Genomic DNA, 19838 nt, shown 5'->3' with positions numbered 1-19838 from the left:
GCAGATAAACAAACACACAATTAGAAAGGAAAAATTGTGATATCTGTACCAGTAAATCAATATAATTATATTAATACATATTGCAAATGGACTGTATATTTTTTGGTGTACACAAGCCACTGACTAGTGCCACATTCCACATCACTTACAGCCTAAGCTAGGTCTGTCCCTAACATAATACATAACATCACAAAGTATTTGCTTTTGTGTACATGTTATGTGTACCTTCAGCTTCATACAAATATTAATAACTGGAAAAAAATGTTTTAGAAAGAGATTCATTCTAATGCTGTGTCACTGCAGCTGCTTCAGTTAAAACTCTGTTTACTAACTGTAAGTAAAGTAGACTGGGAATTAATTCTGTGTGTGGCATTGGTCTTTTTGTGTTGCAGTATTATTGGATTGTGTTCTGTTAGTGTGAGTATTTTCATTCTTAATTTGTGAACTATGAATCACAGGGCTCTCTCAATGTCAGACTTTATGACCCCAGAATATCAAGCGATGAAGCATATATTCATCATTTCATCAAAAACACCTTATCAGAAAGGCACTGTGGCCAAACAGGCTTTATAAACTTTATTGAGCGAGTAAGTACACACACAAGTACACACAAGTGCCTGTAAGTACTGCACTGTGTGTGTATTCTGTACTAAGGCTGATTATTTCTTTCAACCTACTGCTAAGATGTGCTTATGGCCACCTGACTCGCAGCATCCATTAATAAGAAACCAGTGCTGTGATGAGCCCATCAAGACAACAAACAGAAAGGCTCATCTCATTACACTCTGTGGACAAATTGCCTTCTTCTTGACTTCTTTCATGTTTCCATCACTTGCTTGTTAAAGGGGCAGTTCTGAAAAGGCTATTAGGTTTCATTAAATAAGGAAAGAAAAGAGATGGAAAAGCAAAGCTTAAAACTGTCATATATAAGCAGCTGACATGTACAGACAGTGTAATAAGTCAGGGACAACACTTGCCTCTTGTTTCTAATCCATTTCCACAGGCTTCTCCTGGTCCAGTTAATCCACGTCGAACTGAATCAGGGACCAGAGTGCAACTGTGCCACTTGTGTGCCCTCCACCTACACAGAAACACAAACACAGGAACACTGTAGGATAGCAGTGTATCATCACAGTTTCATTTACACAGCAGGCAAACGTTTCATAATACATACATAATTTATGGTTTGTAATTATTGATCTGGACCACATGCAGCCAACATGCAACCTCTATATAAACAGGAACAGTTACAATTGTTATAATTGCTGCTAGAATGAAACTTCTTATGTCACTAAATTTGTGCAATTTGTGTTTCAAATTGCCACATGGATTGACTCTGGTGAAAACACTGCTGGAAACACAAATTGATGTGTTTCATTTTGTTGTTGCTACTCTGTGTGAATGTCTTTTCAGTGTCACTATCATGTCATACTGACCTTCAGCTTCTTGTGGTTGGAGCGCAGATTTAGATGTACTAGAGCTAAAATTGGTTTAACACAATAAACACTTACCAATCATTTATATCCTACTTATCCCTTAAGCAACCCTGATTATATCCTGTCTAACGGTATTTACATTAATGTGTATTGTTGTAATATACTGCATTATTGTGAAATGTTGCTGAATGGTTATCTTGCCTTTAAAATGTTGGTAGAGACTAAGACTGTTGTTTTCTGTTTTTGTTTGTTTTCTTTGTTGTTCGTCTCATATTTCATGTCATGTGTTTCATACATTTTCTAAAAACAGGTGGTGAATAATGAACTTTGAACTTTTATAAAACATTAACATTGTATATCTCGTTTCCTAATATGATTTGCTATTGGTTAGCAATAGCAAGAGTCTACCAACAATACATTGTTGTTGTTTTTTTTTTTATATTTGCACAATCTTATTCTAACTCAAGTAATTTCTCAAGTTTATCACCACTTAACACCAAACTGAACTAATTTAACTAATTGAATAAAGTGCAGCCATGTTTAATAACAGTACACTATAAGCAGCATGAGAGTATATGTCAAAAGCCGTGGCATCTGATGTTACATTAATGGACACTTGTGACACCTGCCATGAGATACTTCTCGCTTGCACTCTCCTCTCACCCTTTACTTTCATAGAGCAGATAAATGGAGATAATTTGTTCTTATGTAAGAAAAGGAATGGTTAGTTATAAATGTGGTATTACCTATACACTGGACAAACTGGAAGTGATTCACACTCTCTCTCTTCATACAGTGTGTCAGGACATTCTTGACCTCCATTAGCAGACCTTTGAATGATGGTCCTGTAGCGAGACTGTGTGGCGGCGGTTGCATTTTCTGTTGAACATGAAACACAATCTTCACAAAAGGCTGCATTCAGTGGCAGATTACTTGCACAGTTAAAGTTAAATGAATGTTTTCTAGAGGCAAGAGAAAGTAAAATGATACTGAGACAAATGGCTGACATTTAATGTCTGAGACAGAAAACAAATGGAGACACAATAACAGCAGTGCAGTCCAATATCTGGAGGAGATGGCTAGAAAACAAGTAGTCTCATAGTTGATCTGGTGTGCCCTTGTGGCTGTGATGTCCTCCACTTCACTGTGGTCTGTTTTTGGACACAACACACTGCAACAGCTTCATTTGGCTCACACTCCAAGCCTCATTACACAACACTAATTACTAAACATTGAAAATGGTGCAATTAAGAAAGTGATTACATCATCAGCGGACCCAATGGACTACAGCATATTTACAGAGACGAGATGCCTGCTCAATTCTTTTAAAAACAATTACATACTTTTTGATTTACAAGATATTTAAAATCCGCACATTGAAACCCATTAAATATCCATTTTCCTCTTGATGTGTTGGCTTAATGTAATGGACAGTTAACACTGTCACTTAAATATAATTATTCCATACACTAGAGACATGAGGGGGGGGGCACTTTTGTATGGCAACGTTTTGACAGGAAGTGATTTTGTGTCCAAAAACACTTCCTGTCTCTCACCAGCAAGGAACATGGGAGGCTGAATATATTTTCAAGTTAAATGTCTTGACTGGTTGTGGAGCTATTAGTCACTTATTGCTAAAACTGAGTTCAAAGAAATTTGTGGAAAGACGTACCTGGCGTACAGGTTGATGGGCAGGCTGTCCATTCACTGAAGGGTGTCACAATGCAGTCTTTCTTGCAGGGAAGCAAACAGGGTCGGACAGTTTCCGGACGAGAAGAATCTGAACACCTAAACATACGGACAAACAGTGGTCTTAAATTCTTCTCATCCCCCAGGCAATGAATGATAAACGTCCCAGTTCTCGCTGGTAACAGGACAGTGCAGTGAAACAACTGCCCTGTCCTTGACATCACACATCTCCCCACAGAAAACATGATTGATTATATGTCCCCTTGCCTGTACACTCAAGCAAAAGGTGGACAAATTTAAAAATTGACAGTCTTCTCACACATTCAGTCCAAGGTGGCAAATGGCTCTATGAAACGAGAAATTCTCCCACTATTCCAGCGTACAGTGCTTATGTTTTATGGTTCGTAACACATTTAAAGCTCAGTCGTTTTAAAACTGCACCAATCACCACCAATTTTTTTTTTTTTTTTTTTACACTACTTACTGAGAACTAAACTGCAGACAGGATTAGCTAGTGTTGGTGGAGACCAAAGCAAAGCACCAAATGAATGCTTAAGTTGCTCCATGTCTGCTGTGTGTTTGCATAGGTAATTCATTTGCTAACACATAAGATGATTAGATACCATTGTTGTGTTTTTAGCCTATTCTATTGCCCCTAGGTTGGCAAAAAATCATTTAATGCGGCTTTAAAAATTACATCTATGCATTATTAATCAACAATATTCACAGTATGGATTATTACAGTGCTTGTGTTTCTGGAATGATACATAATAAAATTACAACTGAATTTAGGTTCAGTTTAAATAGCTGTGTGTCTGCATTTATCTCCCTGTGTACATGTGCAGAACAGCACAGTGGTCTTCCATTCCTACCAAGGGGACCGAGTGTTCTGGGTGAAAAATCAATCAATCAATCCGCAGCATGGCTGCTAATTAAACCTGAGAAAAGTGAGAATATGCAAACTGTTTACCAATGAATCATTCCTCCCACGCCAAGGACACCAGTACCAGGTTTTCCGCAGAACTTCTGAGGCAGTTACTGATTTCTTTGTCATTAAATAGAAAGTAATCATGTATTTACATGACTACATTTCTCGTGTAACTTATTTGTAACGGGTCCTTCGGCTGTATTGTATTTTGTGTGTCATGCAATCTTGAAGAGGAGTGGATTAATGCAGCTTTGTAAAATCAAATAAGTCACAAGCTTTGATGTCTTCATCAGCCAGCAGGCTACACACACACACGCAGGCTACACACACACACGCACGCACACACACACACACACACGCAGGCACACACACACGTAACACATAGAAATTCTGATTCCTTTTCAGGGTGAGTGACTTTCTTCGCCCGACAACCAGATCCAGGTCTCACTAGAGACCCAGCATGGCGCCACATCCTACCAACTGCAGAAAGCCAGCACACACAGGAATGAGATCAAAGTGTGCCAATGCACAAGGAGGCAAGATACATTAAACTCATCCTTCCTCAGCCTTATCTCTTCTCTTCTCTTCTCTCTCCCTCTTTGCAGTGATGTATGCTAGAGGGCATGGCAATGCAACAGAGCAGCTGGGGGAATATTTGTGTGGTACTCCCAGAATGGGGGAGTCAGACTTACAGTCAAGGCCACGGTGCTCAACTCTGACATGGCTGGGAACATTAAATGTCTCCTTCTCAAACATTATTGATTAACTTGTCAAAAGTGCAATCACATACTCAATTAATCCCTCTCATTCAACTCTAACTTAAATACTTAATATTTAATGCTAAATATTAATGTGTGATAGTTTTTATTTGAGTCTGTTCTTGCAACCCAGTACTCACTGCTGTGCTTTGCCTATTCAGAACATTAACCTTTTAATAACAAAAGCAAAAATGATTAAAAACTAGATGTTGCTGGCAGATGACACTGGCAGTATTTTGTGGCCTCTCAAGTGTAGTATCATCTACACTATCTTTTCACTATGTGTGTATATGCAAAAAGATAATGTGGTACCCATATATAATAAAAAGCATTAGAGATTACACTCTTATTACCACTGCTTTTGTTTGTGAATGAAAATTGTATTTTGAATTTGTTACAATCCAATGGTTGCTTGAAGGTTCTGTGGTATTAGTTACCACAAGACCCACTGACCTTCTATTGAGCCACTACTTACTGTGGAGATTACTGCTAAGCATGAAATGCTTAGATGTTTGCTGACTGAAGAGACTCTTCTCAAAAAGCTTCTCATCAAATATATTCAGGGGGCATCTGCTCCTTGGATAGGAATGATTTATAGTAAGGACATTCCTGCATTTCAATCAAAGTTTAAGATAAACAGGGGCTGAAGAAATGGAAATGGTCAAGTCTGAACTTCTCTCTGCAGCCTGATTTTGTCCTTTTTCAGTCTAGGAAACATGCTACCATAGCACATGTGTCTTCTGTGTATTAATCTCACTATACTAGGCTTGTTAAGTTATGCCGAATCTGCGCTGTTCTATATAGAAACAATGAAATCCATATGTCCTACCCACAGAAATGCCCAACTTTGCCACATAAACACTCTGACTCACTTGTTACTGACTGTCAAAATCAACTATGATGAATAGCAACATGCAGGGCTATGTGTTAGGTGCTGTTCCATTAAATGAACACTTAAAGAAGTGATTGAATTCAGAGCATACTGTACAGGCGAGATCTGTTGGTGGAGCAGAAATGACAGTTTTCATTAAAGCCTCGGAGGTGGGAGATAGAACGGGCATAAGAAAAAAGCCTCTCCATAATCCACTTTATGGCCCTGTCAATAATATATCGAGCTAAAGAAGGGCAAACTTTGTGAATTATTTATAAATCTATCTTCCTGGTGTGGGCTAAAACATCATTACTGTGACAGCACAAAAGCCCTTAGCACTGTTTGATATTGTATTGCTGAAAGAGGAGTAGATAATGGTTGAGCATAAGCAAAATGAATCTCAGGTTCACACATACACATAAAAAAGTCCTAAAGACAAGCAGAAAGCACAAAAGAAGAGCTCAGTGTACAAATCTCTGGGGATATCATTTCACAGTGCATAAAGTCCTCTGGGTCATTTGTCAGTAAGTAAAAGCATATACTAGATATCTTCAAGTCAGACGCTATTGGATAATGGAGACTCTGTTCTTAAATGATTTTTCTGTAAGAGAAACATGATCACCTTTCAACTCCTCCCCTAGATTTTATGAATATCTTTTACTCCTCAACCATAATTTACCATTCATTTCTCTTGGGACCCATTTTCTGGTATCTAAAACTAAGGTATCTAAGCAAAACAGCAGGGTCAGATAAGGATAGGAGAAGAAAATATTCTGTTAAAAAGTGACATTTTTATGCTGGCTAAATGACTCACGAATAGACATCTTAGATCTTCAATCTATGTTTAGAATAGGAAAAATACTGAGCTTTGGGCTGAAACAACACACTTCATTTATTTAGGAGCAAGTGCATAGAGGTCAAATTGCTAGAGTGAAAACCTATATGTAAAAAACAAACCAAAATCTGACTGTAAATTCTCTCATGGAAAAATCAGGTGTTCCAGTAATGTAACCATCATGTGGGCACATCTGGCTCGATGTTATCCGGAGGTTAACAGGAAAATAAAAAAGGAGGCAACTTATTGATCGATGTCCCGACAGATTTTGAAAAACATGCCTGTAACAACATGCCTTCAGCCTAACACATCAAAACTGCAGGTGCTGTTCTAAACAAACTCCCACTTGTGATATAGAAAACCAAAGAGAGCCTCAACATATAAAGACATGTACAGCATATATACAGGGACCAATATCAAAAATGTAAAGTGATATTACAAAAAAAATTAACATTTAAATGCAAAATTTTAGAATCACAATATATAAAGCATTAACACTCTAATATATGCACATGAAAACTTATGGCCGGTCAGAAAGCTTACCTTTTACTTATGACAGGTCCAACGTTCATCTTTGTGCAGCTGACTTTGCGAATCTGGACACCCACGGCACAGGTGGGGGTCCCATTCCAAAAGCTGGTTCCATTGAGATCCATGGAGGTATCCTCAATACAGGGACCCCAGTCTGAGGCTTCCCAGTGGAACACCCCACAAGGATGGTCATTACAGACTCTCCACTCCTCCAGGGCTGGAGCTGTTGGACACGCCTTCCCTTCTGGCCATCAGCATAGAAGAATGAGGATCAAAGACATGAAGAATAAACAACTTAGAACTCTGAAAAAAAGCTGAGAAGACATGGTTCAGTGTTTCATTGTGTGTGACAATACATATGCTTGTTTTTGTGTTTAGATGCTTATGAGCGTGCTAATACTAGTGTTAGTCCAACAACGTGACATTATTAAGCAGAACACATGTAATTTGCACAAAAAATGAAAAAAAAAAAAGATCCTGAAGTACAAGATGTAGATAGTGACTAGAAGTCAGATGTTAATACTCATCATTGACTGCTGGCAGCTTAGCAACAAGACAAATGTTTGTTCAGGTTAGCTGAGCAGACACTTCACAGGTTCTAACTTGTAGAATTTGAATTACAAATGAAAAGTCACAGTAAGGTCACTGTTGGAGAGTTCACGGGCCAATTCAAACACAGCCCACAGCCTCACAACAACAGTCTTTTCCAGTCCCTGCTCCCTGTGCTCTGGTTGTCATATAGTTAGACAATATGTGGACACATACATTACACTTCCATATTCAACCTCAATAACAGTGAAATACTGAAAGCAAAAACATTTGCTATCCACACACTTCCATGATTCTGAGAAGGATGTGCAGTGAGCAACATGTAAAGTATGCTGGCACTGCATTGGTCAGGGCAAGGACTGTCCAATCTAAATGGAAGTAAAACAAGGGACAGTTCAATTGAAGTAGGATCATAGGTGTTGTCTGAGAGTGGTTTAGTGATTTAAAGTGTACTGTGGCTCACAGACCGGTATAGATGAGCTGGTCACTATCAGATAAACACCTGCACCTTCCAGTCTGTTTTGCATTCGCCACCTTCTCCATACTCTCACACACTCTTACAAACATGCAGGGATATGAAGACAAATTTAGTGACACACACACACTCGCGAAGCCCCTCTGCCAGCAAGCAGATAGCCAGCAACATGGTAATAAACAACACAGTGTGGAACCTGTTATTGCAGATATGCGTTTGGTTACAGGGATTAATGGGTAGTAGCTGGCTGCCAAGGCTCTGCTGTCTGACGTAAAAACACAACACTTTACAACACAGAGTCCGCAGAAGAAAAAAAAAAAAAAAAAATGCCAGAAAAAGAGCCCTCGATAATGGATGGCCAACTCAAACCTTAAATGTTTTGGAGATGAAAAATCTCCAAATAAGACTCTGAAATCTACAGAAATAACAGTTGAAGTAAAGCCACAGTGTCCGTAAAAGCACTCTGATAAAGCCTTTGGCCTTAAACAATCTTTTTTTTTTTTTTTTTTTGCTACGTTAAGTTTTCAGCTGGTTTCCTATTTTTGATTTCCAGTGACAATATTAATTTAATATATTCTGCAGTCCTCCCTCTTGAAAACAACAATAGTGTAATTTGTTTTCTTCTTTACTGTACACAGCAGTTATTGTAAATATAGTGACATTTAAAAGAGTATTTGGCTGATTTAGTGCTGCTGTGCAATAACAGTGTTGGACTTACAATGGACAAATGAAGAAAAAGTATCAAAATCAATGCAGCAGAACCAGAGATATTTTTTAATTCATTCTTCGTCCTTGTCAAAACCTGGGGCCTACAAAATAAAAACACACTTATAGTGCGATTTATTTCTGTCCTCCTTTGTATCTAAATTTTTGTATTTGTAACTTTGTAATGTAATTTTATTGCTTAATTAGTACCTTGTAAATAACAAAGCTACTCTCAGACAGCTATAAACTAAAGTATTTCCAGCAATGCCAGTTACGAACAGCTCTGCCTCAATTAACAACAGGTAAAGAAAAAAAATGTAAGGAAAATACCCCAGGCGTTACATTTTGATCGACTGAAAACTGTGAATTTCTGCACAAAAACACAGAAAACAATAAACACAGAAATAAGAACATAGGGTGAAAAGCCAAAGAAGTCACTGGGAATGATGCGTTACCTTTCCCTGGGATGGCCAGCACAGTACGAGTGCGGCTCTGTCGACCCTCTGAGGTCTTGGTGGCACAGCTGTGTGAGCAGGGAGACCAGGAGGACCAGGAGCTAACCACACAGTCTGCAGCACAGGCCACCTCGCAGACCACTTCTGTGGGGGGAGGGTCATCTGCACAGTGGGAGATGGGCACATCTTCCCCTGAGGAAGACAAGTTAAGATAATAAAACTAAAAAGAAGAAGTCGGCCTTAAAGGTTTAATCTGATCTCTAGAATCAAACTTCTGAGACCCATTGAACTTCATCTATCTAGGAACCAATACTCATAGGGACTGGATTAAAACCCACATCCAGATAAGGGACATGCATGAAATGATAAGTGTAAATGAGAAGCATAAAGGAAGTGTGACCCTATTTGTAACAAGCATTACTGTAATACATTCTGGCTGATCAGATTACAAGATTACTAGACAATTGTCGTACGTATTAAAAATGCAGATATCAAATGCAACCAAGAGGACACCCTCACTGTAATCCAAATACACAAATGTCCTCCAGAGGTGAGCAGATTTTCATTCTGATCACACTGAAAGTAAGTGTAAATGTAGTTCACATATAGTACAGTGCAACAACTAGAACTATGTGGTCAGCAACTTTGACATGCTCCACTTGTCTCTGTTCATGTGCGAGTTGTTTACCATTTTGTGTAGGGTCTGCATATACGTACAGAGGTAGAGGGGAATGTGCATCTGATGAGGTGTGCAGCTGTGACACGGGAAGAGCTCATGAGTGGTTCTTATCATTGCCAGGTTATTAATGCAATCAGGCTATACCATATCTAGATTCATCCTCAATATAAACACATGGTAATATAGGAGCATAAGATGCCTACAGGGTTGTAAATAGTGGCAAGTGCAAGATGCATATTTTGATGAATTGGATGTGATGTTTTTTTCTTACACTGGCAAAGTTTGCCAGATGCAAAACTATTTGATCCTTAGGGGGAAACGGATTTCCTCTTCAATAAAAGATTCACATCAAACATAAACAGGCATCCTTCCTAAGTGTTAAAAAAAATCCTGTCAAACACAAATAGCATTTCATTTTATTTAAAGAAAATTATAAAGCCAACCCATTGGTATTCTGAGCTAGATTTTAAAACTATCCTTCAGCCTTCAACTTGTAGCCATGTTATGAAATATTTATCACAGCTTCCAGTTAGCTCTTCTTTTAGGAGTCAAACAGAAAAGGAAAGACAGAGCTTTTTCTCTTTAAAGCACAGGATAATATGTCTCTTATATTGTGTGATTATACACTAAAATTACAGCAAAATATTCTCACATGAATGTTAATTGCTGAATTATACCCCCTACAAGAACCATTTCTTGTAATTATTTTTTTTGTTGAACCCTGCCCAGAGGCAGCAAAGTGCCACAGATATGTCTAAGGCCTCTCTGTCCATGAGAGAGAGAGATCAATTTCAGAAACAGGGATGCCGTCCTGATGTCAAAACAATGCCAGCAGCAGCCAAAGCATTGTTTTCGGATATACGCTCACACACAGAAGTATCATTAACTTGGCTGAACTCTGCCACTACATCATGGAACATGGTTTAACAATAACAACCCGAGGGCAGATTTGTCATCAATTTGTCTTTTTTTTTGTTGTCTTCAAGCGAATACCCTTGATGCAGAGGACGGCAGTGAAGAGAGCAAACATAGGTATCGGCTCTTTCAATAGATGTGAAAGATTCCCTTGGGGAGGTGGAAAATCTTTCGCCCGTAGAGTCAAAGCATCAGAGATTTCCAGTCATCAAAGTAACAGTGTGTATACAGAAGGAAACGTTAGTCCGCTTGAAGTGATGGTAAAGACCCACAGGCTACTATATGGGATGCATTGTCATTTTCATTAGTAGAGAAGCAAACGGACTCAGATGGAGAAACTGATGCTCAAACATCTGGCGTAACTGACACTTTTTCATTCTCAGCATTGACAACATGTTTATAGTTTGGGGCAAGTGAAGGAAATTGATGATAGAGTTAAGAAAAATACCTCAGGGGAACCAGAAATAATTTTTTATAATTATATGTCTCTAAATGTACCTAATGTAACAGAGATCTGGAGGCTGCAGCACTTGAATAGGAATTGTACTGATACTTTACATAACTGTTTTGAACTGACAGTAAGATTTTAAGCTGTGTGGGAATTCATTATCTTGGTTCACCATGGCTCTGAACCAGGTAACTGCAAAGTGAACATGAAATGAAAGAGGGTATGTGCCATAGATGCTGTGAATCAGCCTTTCTGATCAACATTCAGAGGGTTGGACACTGAGCACTGTATCTTTACCATGTATGTAGTTTCCATGTAGACGTTGAGCAATGTTGAAAATTAGTGACCTGTTGTGCACTTGCAATGTGAAAATAGACAATGAGACACTGCAAACAAATCTATAGTTTTGAGGTAGAAGGCATGGTAACAAAATACAGCATTGGTTTTCCCTGTAAGGTTCCATATTTACATATGCAACAATAAAATGACTGTTTATTTTAAATTATCTAACAGACTTGTCTTTCACCCACCACAAAGATATTTTTTCACACTGACATGGTCAATCATTGCCTGCTACATACTGTCATAAGGTTTTATGCTTTCAGCAAAATCCATTGCAAGAGGAAGCACAGAGCCAGCCAAAATCACCTGAGCTCAGTTTTCTCTGCAAAGTACTATGTAGTCTGGAAGTTGAACCATCATTGAACTTACAGGTAGGGATAACAGTAAGATGATGACATCCAGCAACATCATCTAGGTAAAGTCAGACAGTGCTTGCACTATATTTTATGACACAGTACAGTGCACAAACTGGTGTGATCATGGTTGTTAGAGCACAAACAGGTCCTATGTTCAGTTAATCCTGTTCGTACACAGGGAAGTATGGGATGTTATGCAAAACATAACAGGCTCTAGGCATATTTAACATTTAGTTTAGATGTATTACTGTCCAAAAGTCAAAGTTTGCTATCCATTTACAACAGTTGTTCTGCTTTAAAATCAAATTACACAGGACTAATGAATATGTTAGCAAACAAATCTAACAAAAGATTCACAAAGCTTTGCTCAGAAACACTGGCTAAAGAGAAAACGCATAATAACATGAGTCCAAAACTCACATCTTGTGTATGTGTGAGATCAGATGTGTGTGTGTGTGTGTGGGTGTGTGTGTGGGTGTGTGTGTGTGTGTGGCGGGGGAGTCGGGGGTGGGGTGGAACTCTGCAAATAGATGGTTGCCCCAGGGGTCCTTCTGCATTATTAATATAGGGATCTGTAGTTGTGGCTCTTACTCAGATATAATATCACTGCCTCCTGCATGCAATTTCACCATGATTTCTATTCTGCTCGCCCACCCACCTATTAATCTTCTTCATTGTTATTATTCAGGTAGATATAGAAAAAAAGGAAGTCCAAGCTTTTGCTTTAAAGTTAATAATCACATCCACTCTGTGCGGGCAGCTTTTAAGTCAAAGCCAGCGGGCAAAAGCAACAAGGCAAATTGGACAAAATCACTGTGAACATTAATGTGGGCTCTGACGCTGACAAACTAGCCTGGGTCACTAATTAATGTTTTTGCTGTATTTGTGTGTCAATCACGAATAGAACATTAGCTTTAGAACTTAATAACTTTAGAATTTCATTATTAGCGACAGTCACACAGCCAAGTTTAGGGCTGTTTTCCTGAGCTCACCATAACCTGAAAATTGTTGACCAGTAACGCAGCCAGAGTTCAGGATGATGGTAACCATACTGCTGGGTTACTGTCTGCTTAAGAAATGTCAGACTATCTGTGGGTTTGGAGTGGTTAGCCAGTATGTATCTACAAGGGGTCAAATCTGTCATGTCAGCTGTCAGTCACAGCTGCAGCCAGTAAGTTTGGCTGATAGTTAGTCTGGGAAATGGGACTGACTGCTCTGGTGTGTCTGGTCAGTGCAACGAGTGGGAGCTGTGGGAGCTGTCAAAACAACTTTACTAGGCCTGGGGCAAAAAGCCAGTGAGTTAGGCTAACACAGCACTTTTTATTTATTTTGGTGTAGCTACAGCCCAATAAAATCAATGTGGAATCCAACAAGTGCCCATTAGCCTACCTGTGTAAGAAGTCTTATTATTTCAACTCATTTTACAACAACTTTAGATTTACATCCATCTCCATGGATAAAATTATGATAATTGAGTTTTGAAGTTTGAAAGCTTTAGTCTATGCATGAATGGCACAAGAGTCAACACAAGACAGGGGGGGTTTCCTTAATTGGACATAACAACCAAACTTCTGCTGTCACCATAAGACCTGCCTTAGGTCAGTCATAACCCAGTCAAGGTAAAAGACAAACTGCCTCACAGTTGTATGCTTCCCCCAAACCTGTCAAGTTGGTGGAAGCATACAACCGGACACAATTTGCATCCATGTCGGTCCAGACCTATATATGTAGTGAAGGTATTAAGGGTATTTTATCATATCTAGCATGCAAAGTCTTGAGTTATGGCCAAAAGGGTGTTTTGTGATATCACAGAGACCTTGACCTTTCACCTTTGATGAGCAACTTCTAATCAGTTCAGCCTCGAGTACAAGTTAACATTTGTGCCAAATTTCAAGAAATTCCCTAAAGGAGTTCCTGAGATATCACGTTCATGAGAATGGGATAGCCGAACAGATGTACAACCTGAAAATATAAGGCCTTCAGCCCCAGCTGTCGCATGACATAATAAAAAGAAAAGCATATTTGATACTCAGAATTTTGCAAAGCACATACAGCTTGAGTTTTTTTTATTTCTTCCCTAAAGAATTTAAAAGTCTAAACAGAGATTATTTCAAAAAACTTCTTGTTGATTAAGAAAAAAGTATATTAGGTTCGAATAGAAAAGGAAGGTACTAATCTACCTACCTATCACAATTTTAATGAAATAAAATACTATTCATCATGGTACTGAACACATATACACTGATAGAGAACCAAGGGCCAAAAAAATCGCAAATTCAATTGCTGTGTAGTGGTTATGATTATGTGCTAAAAGAATTGCTAAATCACACCTTGGCACTCAAGCAATCATGGCAGATGCTGTCAGCCAATCAGCACTCCCACACATCATGTCTTAACAGGTAAATGTCTTACATATCTATGCCAGAAAGACTATGCCACTATTATGTTAATTATAATGGGACTTTGCTGACAGCTTTACAGATAAGGAGAAGGACAAATATTTGACACTGTGTCCAGAGTGTTTGATGCACCGGATTGATGGATTTTCTTTAAAAACAAAAAAGTAATACAGTTTTTGTTTTGTTTTTTTTGTTAGGTTTTTTTTGGTTAGATCCCTCTGGATCATCCTCCTGACTGAGCACCAAAATGTCCTTAAACACCCCTGTGCCAGTCCATTCCATTTCATCCGTACCTGAGTGGTTTTAGGAATTGCCCTGTGCTTTTGCTAAGCAATCAAAGCTGGTATTTAGGTGATAGAGGATACTTTCTGATTGCTTGAGCAGCCATAGATAATAATTTAAATCCCTATCAGATAACCTTTGCTGAAAAAGTGCTGTCTCTGACTCTTTACGGGTATAGACTTTTTGCCGGCAACTTCATGAATTTTCAGAATTGAAATACAGAGTTAGTTTTATGCTGAGAAATTGGAAAACAAATGCTTACTCAATCAGGAAGTAAAGTGAAGAAAACACCACACATCTCTGGGGCGCCTGTCACTTAATTGAGGTTCACAATCTTAAATGGTACTTGCCAGTGCACACACCCACTTCCCTTGTACCATCCGACTGTACATACAGTGTGTGTTAACATCAATTACAATTGTCCTCATGGCTCAAGATTTGTTTTCCTACTATTCTTTTTAATATCTGCCTTCAAAGCAGCAGCACACAGGGAGCATTTGTAAATCTGTGCTCAAAGTAACTTAGTACAGTGATGATAAACTGAATAATTTAAAAAAAAACATCAGCAATTCTTATGTTCAGAACATAAAAGCATGCTCCTAATGGAGCAACACCTAATGGATGGGTGATCAAACTCAGCAAAGAAAGCCTGGCCAAAGTTGACCTTTCCACAAGCTCTGGGCATTGGCAATCAATGAGAGTCGGGTTCTTGTATGTACTGTGAAAGATATTCAGCATCAAGGTGCCTATTCAGAGGTCTGAACACATAAAACAGATCTCAACGATTCTTTCACCAACAGCTCAGTCAGGATTCACCATTCAGAGCTCATGCTTTGTGAAATTATCTGTCAGGACAGTATCACACAGCAAACTTCATCTCATCAAAACAAAAACAACAATAGACAACAAACAATAAGCAATAAAAATAATGTTATCCAATAAAATAGCCTGGTTGTAAAAGGCTGAGTTTTTGATTGACCCAGCCATTCTTACACAGTGCAGCTAATTATTTCAGAGTTTAATGTCCAAAGCTGCAAATGCTGTATATGTACTCATGCTTTAGATGAGAGGTACAGCAGGTTTTAAGTGAATGAGAGAGAAATTCCGCTTGGAATGGGGGCAGTGCAAAACTAGACCAGGGTAATAGGCGCTGACTGACTGACTGACTGACTTACTTTGAGAGTTCCTTCCAATTAAAAAATGTCTTTCTATGAACAGTAAGACAGGCTAAGCCAAGATGAGCTGGACTGTAGACAGAGCCTGTCTTTCACTTCTTGTTCATCTAATCCACCGTGTGGACAATCTGTTATCCAGAAATAACTCTGAACTCCAGCTGCAACATTTTTTGGCGTCAGCTTCTTAAAATCAACATGAACTTTGTAGACAAAGACAGCTCAGTCAGCTAATGTATTTGTATGATTACAAGACAAGCTGCCACCAAAAAACAATAAATGTGCATCCACAGGTATCACAGATGATTACTCTTTATGACAACATATCAGATTATTGTAAACAATCCTTTCATCTCTGCAGATATGTCAGTCCCACCTCTCCCTTTTCTCTGCCTGTCTAACTCTGTCAAATACTTTCTGCACTTCTAGAAAAAAAGTGAAAATGATTGAAACCAAGAGATGTGCGTATGGAGGTACCATCCTCTCCACAGTCAGTCTAAACATCCCTGCCACAACAGCTCAGGCTCCCATTGCTCTCTCCACAGAAATGTAAAATACTGTAAAATATTACTGGAAACTCTTCACAGACAAAGCACCACAGGAAGCAAAAGATTTCGAAGATAACAACATTAGCATTCCACCTCCGAAGCTAGATGTAGCCCGCTTTGATAAGAGCTGTAGTGAGAGAAAAAAAAACAAAAACAAACAACAACAACAAAATAAAAGTGTTATGAATGGTGGCTGGGACAGTATATTTTATACTATTTGACTGTTATAAGTGTACTGAGTTCAGTCTTTAACCTAAGTCCTGGTACAAGGTGATAAATAAGTAAATTAGTAAATTCAGTCAAATTATTTCATCAAAATCTCTTAAATAGTAATTGTAAATGTCAATCTCATTGTTTGTCCTGAAACTGAGACTGAAATGATCTGATTGCTGTATTTATTTATTTATTTTTTTATCTTAATGAGTCCATAACGTACAAAAATGTCTGAGTCTTCACACTGTCACGTCTAGCCCCTGAATCAGGTTATGGCTTTCATTCCTGCTTGTCGTCCTATTTTGTGTGCCCCTGTTTTACTTTGTTGTTCTAACCTCTGTCTCGTTTCAGAATTACTTCCTGCGCTCCTGTGTTTCCCGCCTGTTTGATTACCTGGCCCCGCCCTAATATGTTGCACCTATTTCCCATTGTCTCTCCACCCCCTCTTGTATTTAGTTTTGTCTTCCCCTTTGTTCTCTGCCAGTTCGTCTTCGTCCTTAGTGGCAAGCGTTCCAGCAGTATTATCCTTGTGTGTTTTCCAGTGATTTTCGACCCAGTTTTTCCCCTTGTGTTTCTCGAGTTTGCCTAACGATTTGGATACCTTTGCCTTATTCTTCTGACTACCGTGTACCGACCCCTGCCTGTGAATAAACCAGCCTTTACTCACCTGAGCTGAGTTGTTGCATTTGAGTCCCCGGTCCGAGCCCGGCCTGATAGACACCTCTATGGACATTTTCTCAAAATCTTATGCAATATTTCTTAATTTGTTTGAGAAAACTAAGGTGCTACATGACTTGAAATGAATCTATGTTTTGATAATTGAGAATTTAAAATTGTGTGGAAAAAGAAATATGTAGAAATATTTATAATACATAATATTATTACATATAATAATAACTTTCACACAGTTTTTGACAAATTGAAAGGAAGGATCCAAATAATAAATGGAACAAATGACCAGTTCTAGAGAGAACTGCTACACTGACAATGTGTAATGGTAAGAGCATGCAAGTAATAATGCGAAGCACTATTTGTAGTGAGTTAGACCAATTTACCACAATGTTCTTGATTTGGCTATTTATATTCCTCATTTGCCCTGAGGGACATAAGAGAAGAGTGGTTGAAGGCCAGGCTAACATGCAGGTAATTCACTGTAATATCTCCTCTGTGGACTGAATTTAGCTTTTTTTATGTATTCATTTTGTTTTGTTTAGAATTTTGAATCTTTAGGGGGTAAAACTATGGAGGCTTTGAATAAATCCTGACCTTGAAAGACCTGAAATACAATTAGTACAGAAACTTTCGTGACTGGCAAAAGCTTAAACTTTATTTTTCCTTGGAGAGAAGCATGTCTTCTTGCCTTTTTTCCAACATTTCAGTATAGCACAGACAAAGTGTCCATCATCTTTACTTGTGTAACTGCCGGGAAGGAGAGCTTGAATGTGTTGAGACTAAATGTGCAGACAGACTGGCAATTAGAGGCTGCTTTCTCCAAGGTCCTCAAAATTCACATGTCAAGCTTAACAGGAAGTAACTAAAAGCATATTCTGTCTAGAGCAAAACTTGACCATGATCAAAAGGGGTCACTGAGATGCTTGCACAAAATATTATAAGCATAGAAACAGGCTTATTCTGCCAATCTAATTATCTGTTTTTCCATCTGTCCACAATCTGATTCATTAAAGAGAAAAATAGCAGCACTGGGTTTTAAAACATTACTTGATGTGGGTTTAATCAAGTGTAATGTGAATATAGATGGTGCATTTTCTTTGAATAAAGTGAATGTAGATTGTCAACTGTGTAAAATCCTTGGCACAAGGATCATCATCCTGCCAAATATCTTTTCTCATTAGTCATTTTATCAGAACTACTTCAAAAAAAAGTCTAATAAAAAAGCAGAAAAAACATCATGTCTCCAGCAACATGTTTTTATCACAGAGACTGCCCTGTTGTAAAAAAAGAAAAAGAGGCCATAGGTTGTCTCCGCCGCACCTTATTATGACCCATAATTACGTTTTATTGTTAGGCGACCTCTAGAGGCTGTAGTAATTATGACGGGAGCAACAGAGGAAGTAATGTGATATGGTATAAAGAGTGATAAAGTCCTCATAAGGAGGAGGTTGGAATGGGTGGATGGATGCTGTTTGTTTCCTGTGTGAAACTGATAGTCAGTGCTGTTTCTTTTATCTGTGTGTTCATTATTGTATCCATGATGAAGAAGGTCCTTTAACCTTAATGAACTACTCATTTTAACTCAAACTTTTAAGTAGCTTTTGTACTTGACCCTAACCAATCCATGACACAAACCTATGTCTTTATTAATGTAACCATGACAACAAAGGTCCAGTATGCCCACCACTGGTACACTCCGATGGGTCATTTCCAAAGGTAGGGACAAGTGACCTATATGGTCATTTAAGTTCAAAGGCTTTTTTGATATGGTACAGCAATTAAATTCGTTTTTAATATAATTTTGCATTTTCTTTGTATAGATATGACTAAGATTTCAGCAGACCTTATTAGATATAAAAAGACAATATGTAGGTTTGATTTGACACTTTTCAAATTCAGTTCAGCTCAACCCCACTCAGAATCTACCATTTATTTTAACAATTGCAAGGATCTAAAATGGAAATCCTCTCCTACAAAACCTGTAAGTGCTTTTCATTATTATCTGTGAGATTGTGAATCACACTGGCATGCTTAGTGAGGCTTGTCGTCAGTAGTATATCACTGCTATTCCAGTCTGCAGAGCTCCTTACAATAGTTTGCATCACTTAGCAACTTTGCCCTGACACTGTTGTGACTATGTGTGAAAATAACCCTACATGCTTGAACGGTAAGTCAGACAAGCCAATTAAGGAAGCAACAGAGAACAACTTGTCGACATTCTCCAACAATAAATATGCCGCAGATAATTTCATAAGACTTTTTTCCTCAAACCCGCCAAAGATCACATTCTTAGTTGTCCTGTCAAAACTCATTAGACTCTCCCATTGGCTAATATATTTAGATCCTCTTCTGCCTTCCTGATAAACATACACATGATCCATTGTGACAGGATAATAAAACACAGGCAAAAAAGGGTACAATTAGGTTTATAATCTATGGAAATGAGCAATTAATGCCTGGTAGGAAGCTGTGATTTTGACTTTTAATCAGGTCAGTGTTTTCTGTGCCCATAAACTCGGCAACGGTCCCTCATGAATAATGCATGCTCCGTTAAAGCTGATGTTCCTATCACCCAATGTA

The 19838-nt window shown here is 38.4% G+C and overlaps 1 protein-coding gene across 1 annotated transcript in view; it reads right to left on the bottom strand.

Annotated features, from left to right (window-relative positions):
• thsd7ba (thrombospondin, type I, domain containing 7Ba) overlaps positions 1-19838 on the bottom strand; it is a 119018-nt gene that overhangs the window by 48822 nt on the left and 50358 nt on the right. The window contains exons 8-12 of the mRNA XM_041057347.1: positions 9233-9424; positions 7061-7292; positions 3109-3224; positions 2183-2315; positions 978-1081 (exon numbers count right to left, since the gene is read on the bottom strand). Of these exons, the coding sequence (XP_040913281.1) occupies positions 978-1081; positions 2183-2315; positions 3109-3224; positions 7061-7292; positions 9233-9424 (777 nt within the window). The remainder of the gene's footprint in view (positions 1-977; positions 1082-2182; positions 2316-3108; positions 3225-7060; positions 7293-9232; positions 9425-19838) is intronic.

Source organism: Toxotes jaculatrix, chromosome 15 (assembly GCF_017976425.1).
Source record: "Toxotes jaculatrix isolate fToxJac2 chromosome 15, fToxJac2.pri, whole genome shotgun sequence".
Lineage (NCBI taxonomy): Eukaryota > Metazoa > Chordata > Actinopteri > Toxotidae > Toxotes > Toxotes jaculatrix.
Note: the sequence above shows the minus strand (reverse complement) of the source record. Positions and strands in the feature narration are given on the sequence as shown.